The sequence below is a fragment of the Chiloscyllium plagiosum genome, unplaced genomic scaffold (genome assembly GCF_037043375.1).
Source record: "Chiloscyllium plagiosum isolate Xiang-an unplaced genomic scaffold, Cpla_swu_hap1 HiC_scaffold_24, whole genome shotgun sequence".
Classification (NCBI taxonomy): Eukaryota; Metazoa; Chordata; class Chondrichthyes; order Orectolobiformes; family Hemiscylliidae; genus Chiloscyllium; species Chiloscyllium plagiosum.
In genome coordinates, this window is record NW_028270162.1 from 60,848,574 (window position 1) to 60,867,144 (window position 18,571).

The 18,571-nt window shown below is 43.3% G+C and overlaps 1 protein-coding gene across 5 annotated transcripts in view; it reads left to right on the forward strand.

Annotated features, from left to right (window-relative positions):
• Window positions 1–974: 974 nt before the first annotated feature.
• The window catches only part of rnf185 (ring finger protein 185), a 123,615-nt gene continuing 106,018 nt past the window's right edge, over window positions 975–18,571 (forward strand). The window contains exons 1-4 of one of the 5 annotated variants that reach the window (XM_088000246.1): window positions 975–1,334; window positions 1,445–1,463; window positions 15,169–15,281; window positions 16,324–16,378. In XM_088000246.1, the coding sequence (XP_087856372.1) occupies window positions 1,165–1,334; window positions 1,445–1,463; window positions 15,169–15,281; window positions 16,324–16,378 (357 nt within the window). In that variant the 5' untranslated portion in view covers window positions 975–1,164. The remainder of the gene's footprint in view (window positions 1,335–1,444; window positions 1,464–15,168; window positions 15,282–16,323; window positions 16,379–18,571) is intronic. The other 4 variants (XM_088000247.1, XM_088000248.1, XM_043716166.2 and 1 more) reach the window with 4 other exon arrangements.

The window sequence follows — 18,571 nt, forward strand, 5'->3', positions numbered from 1 at the left end:
TGCTGGTCGGTATAGATGTTACTATAGACAGAATGTGGTGGACTGTCCCGAGTTGAAGGTGATGGCAAACTGCTTTCTTAAACCATTGAAGGCCTTTTATTGTAGGTACACCCACAGTGCTGTAAGAAATGCAGTTCCAGAATTTTACGTAAAAACAAGGGCTCCAGATGCTGGAAACCAGAGTCTAGATTATAGTGGTGCTGGAAAAGCGCAGCATCCGAGGAGCAGGAAAATCGACGTTTCGGGCAAAAGCTCTTTATTCCTGATGAAGGGCTTTTGCCCGAAACGTCGATTTTCCAGCTTCTGTGGTGCTGCCTGACCTGCTGTGCTTTTCCAGCACCACTACAATCTAGTTCCAGGATTTTTGTCCCAACGACAGCAAAGGAATGACGAGAAAGTTCCGAGTAAGGATGTTGCGTGATTTGCAATGGCAGCGTAGTGTACCATCTACAAGATGCACCAGAACAACAGTTCCAGGCTCTTTAAACCTTACAAACCCAAGGCGACTCTTACTGAGGAGAACAGGGGCAGCAAAGGTTCCCCTCTAAGCAACTCACCATCCTGACTTGCCCCTATTGCTGAGTCAAAATCTTGTAACTCCTTCTCAAACAGATTGTATGCCCTGACCACCGAAGAACTGCAGCAGCTTCACCATCATCCACTTAGGGGCAACTAAGGATAAACAAACAAATGTTTGCCAGCCAGTGATGCCTGCATCCCAGAGAAGAGCAAGTCACAGCACGGACTGCAGGTTTGAAAATATTCACTGGCTGCAAAGTAATGTTCCTGAGGTTATGAAAAGCGCCTGAAAACGGGTTTTAATTGATGATCTCTTTCATCAGAGGAATGGGTCCCCGCGAAGTGAACTGCAGATTGGAGTTAAAGATCACACAACACCGGGTTTCCAAGCACTGGCTTTCGGAGCGCTGCTCCTTCACCACCTGATGAAGGAGCAGCGCTTCCAATTACACCTGTTGGACTATTAACCTGGTGTTGTGTGAGTTTTAACTTAGTCCAACACCGGCCCCTCCACATCATGCAGATCGAAGAGTGCCTTTCTGGCGAGCGGAACCTTTCTCTGGAGCCCGTGCTGCAGCGGAGCGGTTGCTAGGGCGCAGTCCGTTCCGGTGGCGAGCCGGATGTGTGCGTGTTGCTATCAGGGAGATGGCAAGTTTGGATTCAGCGGCTGCTGGTGCCGACCGAGGCCCAGGGCCTGGGCCAGGGGAGAGCCGAGGGCCCGGGGAGAGTAAGGGCCAGGACAGTACCTTCGAGTGTAACATCTGCCTGGACACAGCGAAGGACGCGGTGATCAGTTTGTGCGGCCACTTGTTCTGGTAAGGGACTCGGGGCGTCGAAAATCGGCTGCTTCTTGTTCAAAGTTCTCAGACACTAACTCTTCCAATATTTTGTTCCTTTTCTCGGTGACACCTCCGGATATCCAAAGCTGGCCCTGCTTGCATCAGGTACGTTTGTTACTTTTACTAAACCACAAAATAAAAATACCCCTAAAGAACTGCGGATTCTAGGAATCAGACCGATTTCTCTTCGCAGATGCTGGCAGACCTCCTGAGCTTTGTTTTTCCCCCAACAAAGTCTGATTTTGTTACGGATGTTACTTTCGCTGTTGGTGAACACTCCCTGAATTAAAGGGCCGGAACGCTCAGTGCCTCTCCCCTCATTGCGATGCAGAGGTCAATGTTCATTGCTGAACTGGAGCTTAGTGGGAGTAAATACCTCAAAAAGTGAGAAGGCGTTGGATTCAAGTCTCAAGCTGGGGACATCAGAAATAATCGAGGGTAAAGAGAGTGCTGTTCTGGTGGAAATACGTGAGATCAGAGTCGAGAGTGCGGTGCTGGAAAAGCACAGCAGGTCAGGCAGCATCCGAGGAGCAGGAGCGTTGACGTTTCGGGCATAAGCCCTTCATCAGGAATGGGGTTGGAAGGAAAGAGGCTGAGCGATAAATAGGAGGATGGAAGTGAGGGAAAGGTAGCTGGGAAGGCAGTAGGTGGATACGGCTAGCTGGGGTGATAGCGATAGATAGGTGGGAAGGAAGATTGACAGGTCAAGAGGACGGTGCCGAGTTGGAATGTTGGACCTGGCATGAGGTGGGGGGAGAGGAGATTAGGAAACTAGTGAAGCCGATGTTGATGCCGTGTGGTTGAAGGGTCCCAAGGCGGAAGATGAGGCATTCTTCCTCCAGTCGTTGGGTGGCTTGGATTTGGCAGTGGAGGCAGCCTAGGACTTGCATGTTCTTGGTGGAGTGGGAGGGGAGTTGAAGTGGTCAGCCACAGGGTGGTGGGGTTTCTGGGTGGGTGTGGGTGTGTGTGTGTCCCAGAGGTGTTCCATGAAATGCTCTGCGAGTTGGCGTCTGTCTTCCCAATGTAGAGGAGACCATACCAAGAGCAATGAACATCTGGTGGGTCGATGCATAGGAAAATCTGTCGGATGTCAGTGTGGGCTGAGATTAGAAACAGGAGAGGAGAGGTCACACTGCATGGAGGTTCTTATAGGCCTCCGCAGAGTTTCAGGGAGGTGGAAGGGAGGATTGGCAAAATTATGAGGGCCTTTAACTTCCCCGACATTGACTGGAAATGCTATAATTCTAGTACATCAGATGGATCAGTTTTTGTCCAGTGTGTACAGGAAGGTTTCCTGACACAGTATGACGAAGGGCTGACAAGAGGAGAGGCCACACTGGATCTGGTGCATTGGTAATGAACCAGGCCAGGTGTTTGCTTTAGTTGTAGGTGAGCACTTTGGAGAGAGTGACCATAATTCAGTTACGTTTAGTTTAGCGATGAAAAGGATTAGATACATGCCACAGGTCAAGAGTTACCGTTGGGTCAAGGGCAATTATAATGCGATTAGGCAAGAATTAGGATGCATAGAATGGGGTAGCAAAATGCGGGGAATGCAGACAGTGGAAATGTGGAGCTGGTTTAAGGAACAGATATTGCATGTCCTTGATAGGTATGTCCCTGTCAGGCAGGGAGGAAGCAATAAGGTAAAGGAACCGTGGTTTACTACAGAAATTGCATCTCTTGTTAAGCAGAAGGAGGTTTATGTGTTTGAGGCAAGATGGTTCAGATGAAGTGATGGAGAGTTACAGATCAGCTAGGAAGGATTTAAAGAGAGAGTTAAAAAAAGCAAAGAGAGGACACGAGCAGTCATTAGCAAATAGAATAAAGGAGAACCCTAAAGCTTTCTACAGGTATGTGAAGAATAAGAGGATGAATAGGGCAGTTAAAGACAAAAGTGGGAAGTTAAAGGTGGACCCTGTGGAGATTGGAGAGGTGCTAAACGAACATTTCTCATCGATTTTCACTCGGGGAAAAGGAGAATATTGTAGAGGAGAAGAATGAGCTGCGAGATATTAGACTAGAAAGGATCGAGGTTAGTTACGAACAGGTGTTATCAATTCTAGAAGGAGTGAAAGTATACAAGTCCCCTGGGCCGGATGGTTTCTATTCGAGGATTCTTTAGTACCAGAGGACTGGAGGATTGCAAATGTTGTGTCCTTGTTCAAGAAGGGCAAGATAATTATAGACCAGTGAGCCTTACTTCTGTTGTGGGAAAGGTTTTGGAAAGGATTATAAGAGATGAGATTTATAATCATTTAGCAAGCAACAATTTGATTTCAGATCATCAACATGATTTCGTCAAGGGCATGTCGTGTCTCACAAACCTCATTCAGTTTTTTGAGAAGGTGACCAAGCATGTAGATGAGGGTAGGGCAGTTGACATGGTATACATGGACTTCAGTAAAGCATTTGATAATGTTCCATATGGTAGGCTGTTGGAGAAAATGCAGAGGCATGGGATTGAGGGTAATTTAGCAGTTTGGATTAGAAACTGGCTTTCGGAAAGAAAGCAGCGAGTGGTGGTTGATGGAAAATATTCAGCTTGGAGTCGGTTACTAGTGGTGTGCCACAAGGATCTGTTTTGGGACCAATACTGTTTGTCATTTTTATAAATGACTTAGACGCAAGCATAGGTGGATGGATTAGTAAATTTGCAGACGACACTAAAGTCGGTGGAGTAGTGGACAGTTTAGAAGAATGTTACAGGTTGCAGGGGAACTTGGATAAACTGCAGGATTTGGCTGAGAGGTGGCAAATGAAGTTCAATGCAGCTAAATGTGAGGTGATGCACTTTGGGAGGAATGTAACAGGAAGGCAGAGTACTGGGTCAATGGAAAGATTCTTGGTAGTGTGGGTGTGCAGAGGGATCCATGTACATAGATCCCTGAAAGTTGCCACCCGGGTTGATAGTGCTGTTAAGAAGGCATACCGTGTGTTAGGTTTCATTTGTAGAGGGATTGAGTTCCGGAGCCGCAATATCATGATCATCTATACAAAATGCTGGTGCGGCCACACTTGGAATATTGTGTACAGTTCTGGTCGTCATATTTTGGGAAGGATGTGGAAGCATTGGAAAAGGTGCAGAGGAGATTTACCAGGATGTTGTATGGTCTGGAGGGAAGGTCTTATGATGAAAGACTGAGAGACTTGGATCTGTTCTCATTGGAAAGAAGGAGGCTAAGAGGGGATTTGATAGAGACATACAAGATGATCAGAGGATTAAATAGGGTAGACAGTGAAAGTCTTTTTCCCAGGATGATGATGTCAGCGTGTATGAGGGGGCATAACTACAAATTGAGGGGTGATAGATTTAAGACAAATGTCAGAGGTAGGTTCTTTACTCAGAGAGTAGTAAGGGTGTGGAATGCCCTACCTGCCAATGTAGTCAACTCAGCCACATTAGGGAGATTTAAACAATCCTTGGATAAGCACATGGATGATAATGGGATAGTGTAGGGGGGACAAGATGAGAATAGCTCACGGGTTGGCACAACATCGAGGGCCAAAGGACCTGTTCTGCGCTGTATTGTTCTATGTTCTAAAAGATCCTTTGGGTCCTTGGATGGAGGTGAGGGGGGAGGTGTGAGCGCAGGTTTTACACCTGCGGTGGCAAGGGAAGGTGGTGGGAGTGGAAAGTGGGTTGGTTGGGGGCGTGTACCTAACAATGGAGTCACGGAGGGAATGATCTCTGCAGAACGCAGATAGGGGTGGGGAGGGAAATATGACTCTGGTGGTGGGGTCTAATTGTAGATGCCGGAAATGGCAGAGGACCATTCAACCACATGGCATCAACATTGACTTCACTAGTTTCCAAATCTCCCCTCCCCTCACCTCATCCCAGATCCAACCTTCCAATTTGACACCGCCCTCTTGACCTGTCCCACCTATCCGCTCCACTCTCCCCACTGACCTATCACAATAACCCCCCCACCTGCATTCCACCTATCACCTTCACCCCAGCTCTAGCCCTGCCTCCTATTTATCTCTCAGCCCTCTTCTCAGTCCACCCCTGCCTCCCCACATTCCTGATGAAGGGCTTGCCTGAAGCATTGACTCCTCCTCCTCGGATGCTGCCTGACCTGCTGTGCTTTTCCAGCGGCACACTATTCTACTCTGACCCTCCAGCATCTGCAGTCCTCACTTTCTCCCTGTGAGAGCAGTGCGTCCCGTGTCCTGGCCCATATTTATCCCTCAGGCAAAAAATATATTTTATTATAATTGTCTGTATGACTTCATAGTTTGGAAGTATTGTCTGTGTGTAAATTATTATGTTTTGTACTGTATGAATGATTGAGATGATGTAAACCACCGTCCAAATGAGAGTTCCTCCTGTGCTGTTCTGGGTCAGGAGGTCTTTTATCTAATATCTCAGAGGTCCGTTCAAATTCTTGGGTAAAAACAGAAGATCTTGCACCAATCAAAACACTATTTAACACCTCCCTTGATAAGACATGGGGGCAGAAGTAAGCCATTCAGCCCATCTAGTCTGCTCTGCCTTTCAATGATATGATGGGTAATCTAAATCCTCATTTTACCTGTCTTTTCCCCTTGCTGATGAAAACCTATTTCGGCCTTCCAGTATACTTAACAATTCATTCTCTATCATACTCAGCAAGTGATCCTCTCAATTGAATCCAGGTCTGGTCTATGTCACATGCTGAAGTTACAGCCTGATTATCTTCCTGATAATACTGTGCTGCTCCCACACCAAGCTAATTCTTCCCAGAATAGCTCTCCAGAAGATCTGGCTGGAGCTTTTTATTTATTCACAAATTTTATCCCTTTGTGTTCTGGCCTTTCAGACAAAGGCCAGTGCTTCACTGGACTTTTAAAAATTATTTTGTTCTATTCACTAAGTTATTAGAGGTTTTTGTATTGAACCCTAGCCTCTCAAATGGGATGAAAATATTGAGTGCTTGTTATTGACTGGTGCAGATTCAATGGGCTGAAAGGCCTTTTTCTGTGCTATGACTGTTCTCATTCACAGTTTGACTTCTTGCCATTTGAAAGATAATCATGTCTATTTTTATTCAGTTCAACATAGACGTTCATACATTGTCCCATGCTGATGTCATAGTTTCCCCCCAAAGCCCCTCATTCACTCAATTTATCCATATCCCTTTGCAACGTTTGCTCTCTGCTGTCTTATTGACTGCCCCTCCTCAGCCAGTTTCATCACCAAGTTTGGATATATGCTCTCTATTCTTTTATTTAAATCATGAACCAAACCGTAAAAAGCTCCCTGAACCTGGAGACTAATAGGCCCAGTAATTACTACTTTCTTTCTTGCAGGATTCTTAAATAATGCAGAGGCGTTGGTAATTTGTAGTTGACAATTCCTGAGAGATGATTTGAAGATCACTATTAAAGTCTTTACAATTTCTTTTCTCTTTAGTACTTTGAGGGTGGGATCTATCACATCATGGAATCATATAGTATGGAAAAGGCCCTTCAGCCCATCAAGTCTATACTGCCAAAATATACTACAACCTACATTAGTCCTCTTTGCTGCATTAGGCCCATGGCCTTGAATGTTATGATGCTTATCGAAGTCTTTTTAATGGTTGAGCGGTTTTCCTCTTTGACTATTTCCATAGACAGTGCATTCCAGACATCCATCACCCTCAAATGTTTCCTCAAATCCACTTTAAATCTCCTGCCTTTCACTTTAAAATTATATCCCCTTGTTAGTGAACCTTCTAAGGGGAACAACTGTTTTTTATCTACATTGTCTGTGCCCCTTATAATTTTGCACATCTTTATTAGATCCTCCCTCAACATTCTGTGCTCCAAAAAAAAACAAACCTAGTTTATCCATCCTCTCTTCATAGCTGAAATTCTCCATCCCAGGCAACATCCTGATAAACCTCCTTTACACCCCGTGCAATAATATCACATCCTTCCTATAGTGTAGATCAGAATTGCACAAAGTACCCAAGCTGTGGCTTAACAAAAGTTCTATACAATTCCAACGTAACCTTCTTGCTCTATCATCTGTGACACAACTGCAAGTGTTCCAAATACCTTCTTAAATCAGAGGGCCAGATAATGTTCTGGAGACCTGGGTTCGAATCCCACCACAGTAGATGGTGGAATTTGAATTCAATTTTTAAAATAAAAGAAAATCTGGAATTAAGAGTCTAATGATGACATGAATCCACTGTCGATTGTCGGGGAAAACCCGTCTGGTTCACTAATGTGGTTTAGGGAAGGAAACTGCCATCCTTACCTGGTCTGGCCTACATGTGACTCCAGACCCACAACAATGTGGTGACTCTTAATTGCCCTCTGGGCAGTAAGGGATAGGCAATAAATGCTGCCTAGCCAGTGACGCCCTCATCCCATGAATGACTTTAAAAAAAATACCCAAGTAACCTGTCCTGCTACTTCAGAGATCTGTGGGCAAGCACAACATCCCTCTGTTCTTCTAAACCTCCTAGTATCTTGCCATTTATTATTTCCTTGTCTTGTTCCTTCTTCCAAATTGCATTTCCTCATGTATCAGAGTTAAATTCTATCTGCAATTGATCTGCCCAGTTGATCAATCCATTTATATCTTTTGTAATCTAACACCTTGCACCTGAATTGGAGGGAGATCAATATCTTGGGGGCTAGGTTTGCTAGTGCTACAAAGGAGGTTATAAATAAAATTGGCGGCAGGGTAATCCTCAACAGCAGGGAGGCAGGTGTGAGGCTGGAAGGAGATAGAGTAATCAGAAATAATAAAGTGAAGAGACATGTCAGGCTGGAACACAGTAGGGAGCGAGGAATGCCTGTTGGGTTAAATTGCATCTTTTTCAAAGTCTGGTAAGGCCAATGAACTCAGCACCTGGATAGGTACGTGGGACTGGGTTATTATAGCCAATACAGAAATGTGGCTAAGGGAGAGACAGGGATGGCAGCTTAATATGCCAGGGTACAGGTGCTTTAGGTGTGACAGACGTGGAAAGAAGGGACAGGGCATTTCACTTTTGAATAAGGCAAGTCTAACAGCAGTAGTCAGAGATGAAATAACTGAAGGATCATCCAATGAGGCTTTGTGGGTGGAGCTAAGAAATAAGGAGGGAACAGAGACGTTATTGGGGTTGTACTATAGGTCCCCAAATAGTCAATGGGAATTAGAGGAACAAATATGCAAGGAGACATGGGATATCTGCAAGAGCAATAGGGCTGTCATAGGGGATTTTCCTAACATAAACTGGAACTGCCATTGCATTAAAGGCTTAAATGGTGTGGAATTTAAGTGTGTTCAGGAAAGTTTCCTCAAGTAGTATACAAAGGGTTCTACTTGGGAAGGGGCAAAACTCGACCTACTCTTGGGAAATAGGGCAGGACAGGTGACATTGGTGGAGCTCTTTGGGAACAGTGACCATAGTTCTATTAATTTTAAAATAGTTATGGACAGGGACAAAACTAGTTCACAGGTTCAAGTTCTAAATTGGGGCCAGGTGAATTTTCATGGAATGAGACAGGAGGATTAGAGCAGTTTGTTTACAGTCAAAGGGACCTCCAGCAAGTGGGAGGCATTTACAAGTGAGACAGTTAGAGTTCAAGGTATGTAAGTTCCTGTGAGGGTGAAAGGCAAGGTTGGCAGGAATAGGGAACCCTGGATGACAAGAGATAGAGGCTCTGACCAGAAAAAAGGAAGCATCGGTCAGGTACAGACAGCTGGGATTTAGGGAATCCCTGAAGGTATATAGCGGATACAGGGGTTTACTGAAGAAGGAAATCAGGAGGGCGTACAGGGTTCACAAGATAGCCTTGGCTGAGACGATTAGAATAAATCCATAGAGGTTTTCTAAGTATATTAAAGGAAAGAAAATAACTAGGGAAACACAGTAGATCCCTCAAGGACCAAAGTGGACGTGTATGTGTGAACCCGCAGGAAATGGGTGAGTTCCTCAATGAATACTTAGAGAGACATGAAAACTTGAGGAAGTTAGTGGTGATATCTTTCAGACAGTCCATATCACAGTAGAGGAGGTGTTGGACATACTAGAATGTATGAAGGTGGACAAATCTCCTGGTCCTGACCAGATATATCCAAGAACCCTGGAAGAGGCGAGAGAAGAAATTGTGGAGGCCCTGGCTGATATTTTTGCATCATCATTAGCCACGGCTAAGGTCCCGGAAGACTGGAGGATAGTGAATGTTGTGCCCTCATTCAAGAGCAGCTGCAAAGAAAAACCTGTGAACTATAAACCAGCAAGCTTAACATCTGTAGTAGATATGTTACTTGAGAAGATTCTGAGGGATAAGATGTACGTGCATTTGGAAAGACAGGGTTTGATTAGGAGTAGTCAGCATTGCTTTTTGCATGGGAGATCATACTTCACCAATTTGTTAGAGTTCTTTAATGAAGTGACCAGGAAAGTTGATGAGGGCAGGGTGGTAGATATAGTCTGCATGAATTTTGGTAAGGTTTCACACGATAGGCTGCTCTGAGAGGTTAGATTGCATGGAATCCAGGGGGACCTGGCAAATTGGATACACAGTTGGCTTAATGGTAGGAAGCAGAGTGTAATAGTGGAAGGATACTTGTCAGACTGCAGGCCTCAGAGGTCAGTGCTGGGCCCATTGCTGTTTATTATCTATATCAATGATTTGGATGAGAATATACAAGGCATTGTTAGTAAGTTTGATGGATGACACTAAAATAGGCAGTACTGTGAACAGTGAAGAAGGTTACAGAAATTGCAGCAGGACCTTGATCACCTGGGGATGTGGCCTGAAAAAGGGCAAATATAATTTAATATGGATAATTGTGAGGTCTTGCATTTTGGAAAGTCAAGTCAAGGTAGGAGTTTCATGGTGAATGGTAGGGCCTTAAGGAGTGTAGTGGAACAGAGGGATCTTGGAGTTCAGGAGCACGGTTCTCTGAAAGTGGAGTCACAGGTAGACAGGGCAGCGAAGAAGGCTTTTGGTACACTGGCCTTTATCAGTCAGGGTATTGAGTAAAGAAGTTGGGAAGTTATGTTGCAGTTGTACAAGACATTGGTGAGGCCATACTTGGAGTATTGTGTTCAGTTTTGGTCACCTTGCTATAGGAAGGATGTTATTAAACTGGAAAAAGTGCAGAAGAAATTTAGAAAGATATTGCCGGGACTCAAGGGTCTGAGTTATAGGGAGAGGTTGGACAAGCTAGGACTTTTTTGTTTAGAGCGTATGAGACTGAGGGGTGGATCTTATAGAAGTGTATATGATCATGAAAGCCATGGATAGAATGAATGTACTCGGTCTTTTTCCCAGGATCAGGAATCAAGGTCTAGAGGGCATCAGTTTAAAATTAGAGAGGGAGAAAATAAGAGGGAACCTGAGGGGCAACTTCTTTTACACAGAGGGTGGTACGCATATGGAATAAGGCTGCCTGCAGAAGTGGTTGAGGCTGGTATGTTAACAACATTTAAAAGGCATTCGGACAAATACATGGGCCAATTGTATGGAAATGGGGTTAGCGTTGATGGACATTTTGGTTGGCATGGACCAGTTTGGGCTGAAGGGCCTGTCCCCATGCTGTAGGACTCTATGACTATGACCTTCCACCTCATTGTCAACAACCCTGCCAGTCTGTATCATCCACAAACATACTTATCATTCTTCCCACATTCTCATCATTTATGAATGTCAGAAACCATAAGGGACCCAGCACAGATCCTGGTATGCCACTGCAAACCAGACTCCAGTCACACAAACAGCCTTTTATCACCACCCTCTGCCTCCTACCACTAAGCCAACTTTGCCAAGTTCCATTTATTCCATTGGAGTTTTTACCTTCTCTCAGTTTTCCATGTGGCACCTTGTCAAAGGCTTTGTTGAAATCCATATTAACTATTTTAACTGCCCTACCATCATCCAAGCGCTTGATCAGCCCCACAAAAATTCCAACAGATTTGTTAGGCATGACGTCCTTCTGACAAAGCCATGCTGACTGTACCTGTTTAAACTTTGCCTCTCTAAATGGAGGTTAATTCTCTCTTTGACTATTTTCTCCAAATGCTTCCCTACCTGGACTACCTCTACCACCCTTCCTGTAAAATGGAACCTCCAGTCCTCTGGCACCTCCCCTGTGGCCAGACACAATTTAAAACTTTGGGACAGAGCCCTGTAATTTCTTCCTCATTCTTCTGTAGCTGCCTAGTTAAAACTCATCCAGATGTGGCAATTTATCCACTTTTAAATTCGCCAAAACATCCAAACTCTCCATATTTCCCACATCAATCAAGACCTGCATAGTCCAACCTAAAGTCATACAGCTTAGAAACAGGCTCACCATGCCTTTGCCAACCAGCAAACACCAGACTGCACTAATTCAATTTACCTACATTTGGTACCTAGCCTTGATGCCTTAGCATTTAGGTGCTTGTCCTCTTAAATGTTGCGAGACTACCTGCCTCCATCATTCCCTCAGACAGGATGTTCCATATTTTCACTACCCTCAGGATGAAAATCCTTTACCTTGGAGCTCCTCTTAGTCACTTACTCCTCACCTTAAGTGTATGCCCTCTTGGTCTTAGACATATCCGCCATAGTGAAAAAATTCTGATCAACTGTGTTTGCCTCTCATAATTTTGTAAACCTCAATCAGATCACCCCTCAGCCTTCTCTGCTGCAAGGAAAGCACATCCAGGCTATCCAGTCTCTCCTCAAAACTGAGACTTTTCATCCCTGGCAACATTCTGGTGAATCTTTCTGCAACCTGTCCTGTGCAATCATGTCCTTCCATTAGTGGCCAGAACTTTATACAGTATCCCATCTGTGGCCTAACTGATTTATGATGTTGCAGCAAGACTTCCTCGCTCCTATTTTTTATACCCTGGCTAATGAAGGCAAGCATCCAGTTTGCTGTCTTCACTACCCTGTCTACACCATTAAGGATCTGTGGACTTGTATGTTAAGGTCCCTTTGTTCCTCAGTATTCCCTAGGGACCTACCATTCATTATGTAAATCCTTCCCTTGTTAAACCTCCAAAAGTGGTGTGCTGACACCAATGTGTTATTTATCAGGATTAAATTTCATCTGCCGTTGCTCTGCCCAATTTATCAGCTGATCAATATTAGACTCGCACCACCAATTTTCATTAATTTACAAGCTTACTAATTATACCTTCTACACTCACATACAAGTAGTAAACATAGATAACAAACAGCAATGGTCCAATATCAATCCCTGTGACATCCCTGTGGTCACAGGCTTCTGATCACAAAACTTCCCTCTACCAGCACCCTTTGCCTCCTAATTACAAGCCAGTTTTGGATCCAGTTTGCCATCTTGCCTTGGCTGCCTTGGGCTCTTACCTTTGGACCAACCTGCTGTGTGGGACTTTGTCAAAGGTTTACTGAAGTCTGAAGTACATCAACTGCAATACCCTCATCAACATATTCAGTCACCTTTTCAAAAATCACAGTTGACTAATTCAGACAAGATCTCTCTCTGACAAAACAGTGCTGACTTTCCTTGACCAATGCCCTGCCTTTTCAAAGTATTGATTGATACTATCCCTTTGAATTTTTTTCCAATAATTTCCCTATTGCTGAATCTTTACCTGGCGTATTCCTTGCTGCCTTATCGATCAAAGGAACCACGTCAGCTATCCTCCAGTAATCTCAACTTCACCTGTGGCCAGTGAAGTATCTCCACCAGGCCCCAGCAATCTCCTCTTTTGTCTCTTATAGCACCCTGGCAGGCATCGCTGCAAGACCTGGAGATTTATGCACCTTTAGGCCAAATAAAATACCTAACACCTCTTGCTTATTAATCTTTGTTCTAGAACCTCACCATTCCAACTGAAATTGCGAGCTACAATGTCTTTTTCCTTTATGAATACAAATGTGAAATTCTCATTTAATTCTGCACCCACTTCCTTTTGCTCCACGTGCAGGTTGCTCCTTTGGTCTCTAATAGGCCCCCTTGTTACTCTAATATACTTATAAAGAGCCTTGGGGCTTTCCTTAATCCTATCTGCCAGTAACATATCATGGCACATCTTTGCCCTCCTTTTTTAAGCAACACCCCATGCTCTCCATACCTTTGAAGGGTGTTTGCTGTATCTAATGCTCTGTACTTAACATATGCCTCCTTTTTCTTCATCATACTCTTGATATCTTCTCAAATTCTGTATTTGCAGAGTTACGTCCTGGGGATTTAGCTATTATTAGTCTCTTTAATATTACAATTCTTCATATCTTTGACATTTTGTTCTATTCCTTTGAAGTTAGCTGGCATGAGAGATATTTGACAACACATCACATAAAATGGGTAATCAATAAAGCAAGTTGTTGTACTTGTGTAGGAATCACAAAGTTAACAAGCTGGGTATATCAAGGAGTTAGGAACCCGAAGGGTTTTAGAGTCTACTGCAAGAAAAATGCAGTATGGATGGGAAAATCTTGCTGCAATTATCTAAGTTTTCATGAGGCCACATCTCGAGCACAAGTACTGCTTTGGTTTCTATATCTAAAGAAAATTTGCCTTTAGAGGTTTGCCATGTTGATTCCCTGCAATAGGCTTTCCTTCAAAGGAGCTTGTATCGAATGAGTCTGGAATTTTGAAAAATAAAATGATCATATTGGTAGAGGTTGGTGATCTTTGGATCGTTGTCACAGAATCCTACAGAACAGAAACAGATCCTTCAGTCCAACTCGTCCATGCCAACGATGCTAAACTAGTCCCATTTGCTTGTGATTGGCCCATATCCCTCCAGACATTTCATATTCATGAACATGTCCAAATGTCTTTTAAATGTTGTAACTGTACCTGCATCTACCACTTCCTCAGGCAGTTCATTTCACACAGGAGCAACCGTCTATGAGAAAAGTTTCCCCTCAGATCCCTTTTTAAATCTTTCTCCTTTCACCTTAACCTATGCTCTTTAGTTTTGAGCTCCCATACCCTAGAGAAAAGACTTTATCTATGTCTCTCATGATTTTATAATCGTCTTTAAGGTCACTCCTCAACCTCCTGCACTCCAAGTGTAAAAGTCTGAGTCTACCAAGCCTCTCCCTATAACTCAAACCCTCCAACCAGTTCCAGGATAAATCCCAGAATCTTCAGTCAGCACTTAAGTGGCAAATATTGTGAACTGATCCAGCCAGACCAAGAATGAAATAATACAGGTCGTTCTGCTATGACATGCATTTTGTCAGTGCAAATTGTCTATAATGCAATTGATGAATTGTGGGTGTTGTTTGGATAATGCAAACTTTCCACTGAACAGGTATAGTGATTTTCTATTAGTGATCTTCTACAGCACAATTGTTTAAAGCAATTTTCCATAGAGTGAGGTTGTAGAGCAACACAATTGTCGCATTATAGCAGAAGGACCTGTAACTGCAAGATGCCAAAGTTCTCCATTATTGGAGTTTCCTTACCTGGAGTTGAGGTAGACTAAAAGATCAAGATTAATTTCTGACATGAGACAACAACTCCCATTATTGTAGCATGCAATGAAGAAAGCAAACTAAACGGATTTGGGCTATTTTTCATCCAGAAATCTTTCTGTTCCTAGTTTCCGTAATGTTCAAATTCCAGTCGTCTAGGGGTGAGCATTTTCTGCTCAAACTTTAATGGCATCAATGTAAAAATAAGGAACTCACTTAGCTTTTCAAATAATGCATTTAATAAAAGCCTTAAGTGCTGCATAAGGCTTATGCCTCCATTAAGCAATGTATAAATTAGTATATTTTTACTGCAAAAATGTCTTGTTCTTCACTTTCTCTTCACTTAGGTTGGAAATGTAATTTTCTTTATCTCTTTTCTCTGTGATAATATTATTACTAATTGAAAGCTCTGATGTTCATTTTCTGACAGTGGTTAGAAACTAGACCGAATCGACAGGTTTGCCCTGTTTGCAAAGCAGGAATTAGTCGAGACAAAGTAATTCCCCTTTATGGAAGAGGAAGCACAGGCCAGCAGGATCCAAGGTGAGTTCCAAAGCAGCAGAATGAAACCTGGGCACACTTGTCACAACTACCATTTGTTATGTAAATCCTTCCCTTGGTTGCATCTTGATGCCATTCACTAAATTCTCAGAGGTCGATCACAAACTCCATAGGATGCTTCTTCCAGATGTGAAAACTATGCATGTTAATTGTATTATTTTGTTTTGTTAGTGGGAATGAAAGCAATAAGGTGGATGACGGTGCAAAGTGATAGATTGTTAGTGGCCCTCCAAAGAATTTCTGTCCTTTGTAGAATTGGCTCGCCAGGCTAAAACAAATTGAAGACACTCTGGCCAGTCCTGACTCCCTCAGACTGCCTCAATTGTTTTGACAGCCACATTGAAACAATAATGTGAAAGAACCCTGCACATAAATAGAAATTTGTTTGGAAGTTCAAAACAAGTGATAAACTTCTGGGACTGTAGTAATCGTCATCATTGTTCCTGGTACAGTGTTGATTAGAAGTTTGACATAAAGACAGTGCCATGGACAGCATAAGACATTGCATTAAGATTTCTAAAAGGTGCTGAATGTGAACTGAGTAACAAGTTAGCAACAGGCTTTAAATAGTCTCAGTGTTCATTTTATGGCTAGCAGGAGGGCAATGGTGCTATAGGCTGCCAGGCTATTGTCAAAAATGAAATCGATGCCATTACAAAAGGCATTCAGCACACCCTTCAGGTCTGACCTACAGATGGCCACAGTAAATGTGGCCTTGTGAATGTCATTTCTCATTTGAACAATTTTACTCTCATTGCCTGCAAAACTGCCTCAAGGGCTCTTCAGAATTCACCTGGTTCCCCTTGCTGCTTGAGATGTGCAGGATCATAATTGACAGCCCCATTCTTGACAATTCATGTCCTCTCTGTCTCCTCTCAGTTTGCTTTTGAATTATCAGTTCATGAAATTTATGGAATGTTATAATTTTCTCGGTTTGAACACTCAAATTTCATCAGAATCAATTTGATTCATACTTGCACGTCATTGCCAACATTATATCTTGTCTACTATTGTTCAATTTCAGAGAGAAAACTCCTCCGAGACCGCAAGGCCAGAGACCTGAGCCAGAGAGTAGAGGGGTGAGTGCACTTTCATTTCAGGACACAAGGTGAAGAGACAAAATGGGAGGAGGGACACAGAAGTGAGGGGATAAGGTGAATTGTTTGTGGTGACTGGGATAATGAATCTGTTTTGTGTTTGTTCTACGCTTTTGACACAACTCTGGATTGGGAGTGGACCATTCAGCCCTTCAAAGTAGACCATCCAGTCCACTGAATCTGCACCTGTTTCTTCAATTCATTCATCCCATTCCCACCCTCTTCTCTCAGAACCCTGCATTTTCCCCCAGTTATTTATCCGATGCTTTTGAAGCAATATCTACCACCACATCGGGCATACTGCCATTTTTTAAAATCCTTCTCCTCAGGTTCTTCAGAAATTAATTTTTAAATAGATTTTTAATTCTCATTTTAATCAAATCGGTTTCTCTTTAAAATCATAAAGGCATAAATACTGCAAAAAAATCCTTTATCACATCTTTCTGCTGAGACCAAGCATAGATTCTCAATGAATCCATAGTTCATTCAAATAATCTGCCAGTCAATTACATCAAACTTGGTTTGTATTTCAACTCCATCTATTCATGTTGATTCCATACCCTGACCCAACCAAAGAGGTGAGGAGAATGCTACCTGTCTTCTTAGAGTTTTCCTAAGAGGTTGGCTTCTGGGAAGAGGAACTTCAGTTAAGTGGATAAATTGGAGATGCTGAAGCCGTTCTCCTTAAAGAGAAGAGAAAGCTGAGTGAATATTTTCCTTCAAACTAATGAAGGGTTTGGACGGAGTAGATGAGGGGAAAAGTTGTTCCATTGGCAAAAGAGTCGGGAACTAGAGACCAGTTTAAGTTGGTGGACGAAAGAACCAAAGGCTAAACTTGTTACCATCGAAATGGTTGAAGTGAATAGCTTAGGTATTTTCAAAAGGAAACTAGATCAATACTTGAGAAAGAAAGGAATATGGAAAAGACAGGTGGGATAATATAGAACAAAGAACAGTACAGCACAGTACAGGCCCTTCGGCCCACGATGTTGTGCCGCGCATTTAGCTTAATCGAAGATCAACCTAACCTACACACCCCTCAATTTACTGCCATCCATGTGCTTGTCCAGCAGTCGCTTAAATGTCCCTAATGTCTCTGATGCTACTACCACCACTGGCTGTGCATTCCACATACCCACCACACTCTGCATAAAGAACCTACCTCTGACATCTCCCCTATACCTTCCTCCAGTCGCCTTACAATTATGACTCATCATGACAGCCATTTCTGCCCTGGGGAAAAGTCTCTGGCTACCCACTCTACCTATGCCTCTCATTATCTTGTACACCTCTATAAAGTCAACTCTCTTCTTTCTAGCTCACTCAACCTTTCTTCATAAGATATGTCCTCCAATCCAGGCAGCATCCTGGTAAATCTCCTCTACAACCTCTCTAAAGCATCTACATCCTTCCAATAATGAGGCGACCAGGACTGGACACAATATTCCAAACGTGGTCTAACCAGGGTTTTATAGAGTTACAGCAAAACCTCGTGGCTCTCAAACTCAATCCCCTTCCTAATGAAAGCCAAAACACCATACACCTTCTTAACAACCCTATTAACTTGGGTGGCAACTTTGAGGGATCTGTGTACGTGAACCCCATGATCCCACTATTCCCTCACACTGCCAATAATCCTGTCTTTAACCCTATATTCAGCATTCAAATTCAACCTTCCAAAATGAATCACTTCACATTTATCCAGGTTGAACTCCATCTGCCACTTCTCAGCCCAGCTCTGCATCCTGTCAATGTCTTGTTATAGCTTGCAACAGCCCTCAACACCATCGACAGCACCACCGACCTTTGTGTCATTGGCAAACGTACTAGCCCACCCTTCTACTTCCTCATCCAAGTTATTTTTAAAAATTGCAAAGAGCAGAGGTCCAAGAACAGATCCCTGCGGGACACCACTGGTCACCCACCTCCAGGCGGAATACTTCCTATCCATTACCACTCGCTGTCTTCTTTTTGCCAACCAACTCTGTATCCCGACAGCCAAATTTCCCTGTATCCCATACCTTTTCACTCTCTGAATGAGTCTACCATGGGGAACCTTATCAAATGCCTTATCAAATTTCCAAATAGTCATAAATCCTATCTCTCAGAATCCGTTCCAGTACCTTGCTTACCACAGACGTAAGACTGACTGGTCTGTAATTCACTGGAATTTCC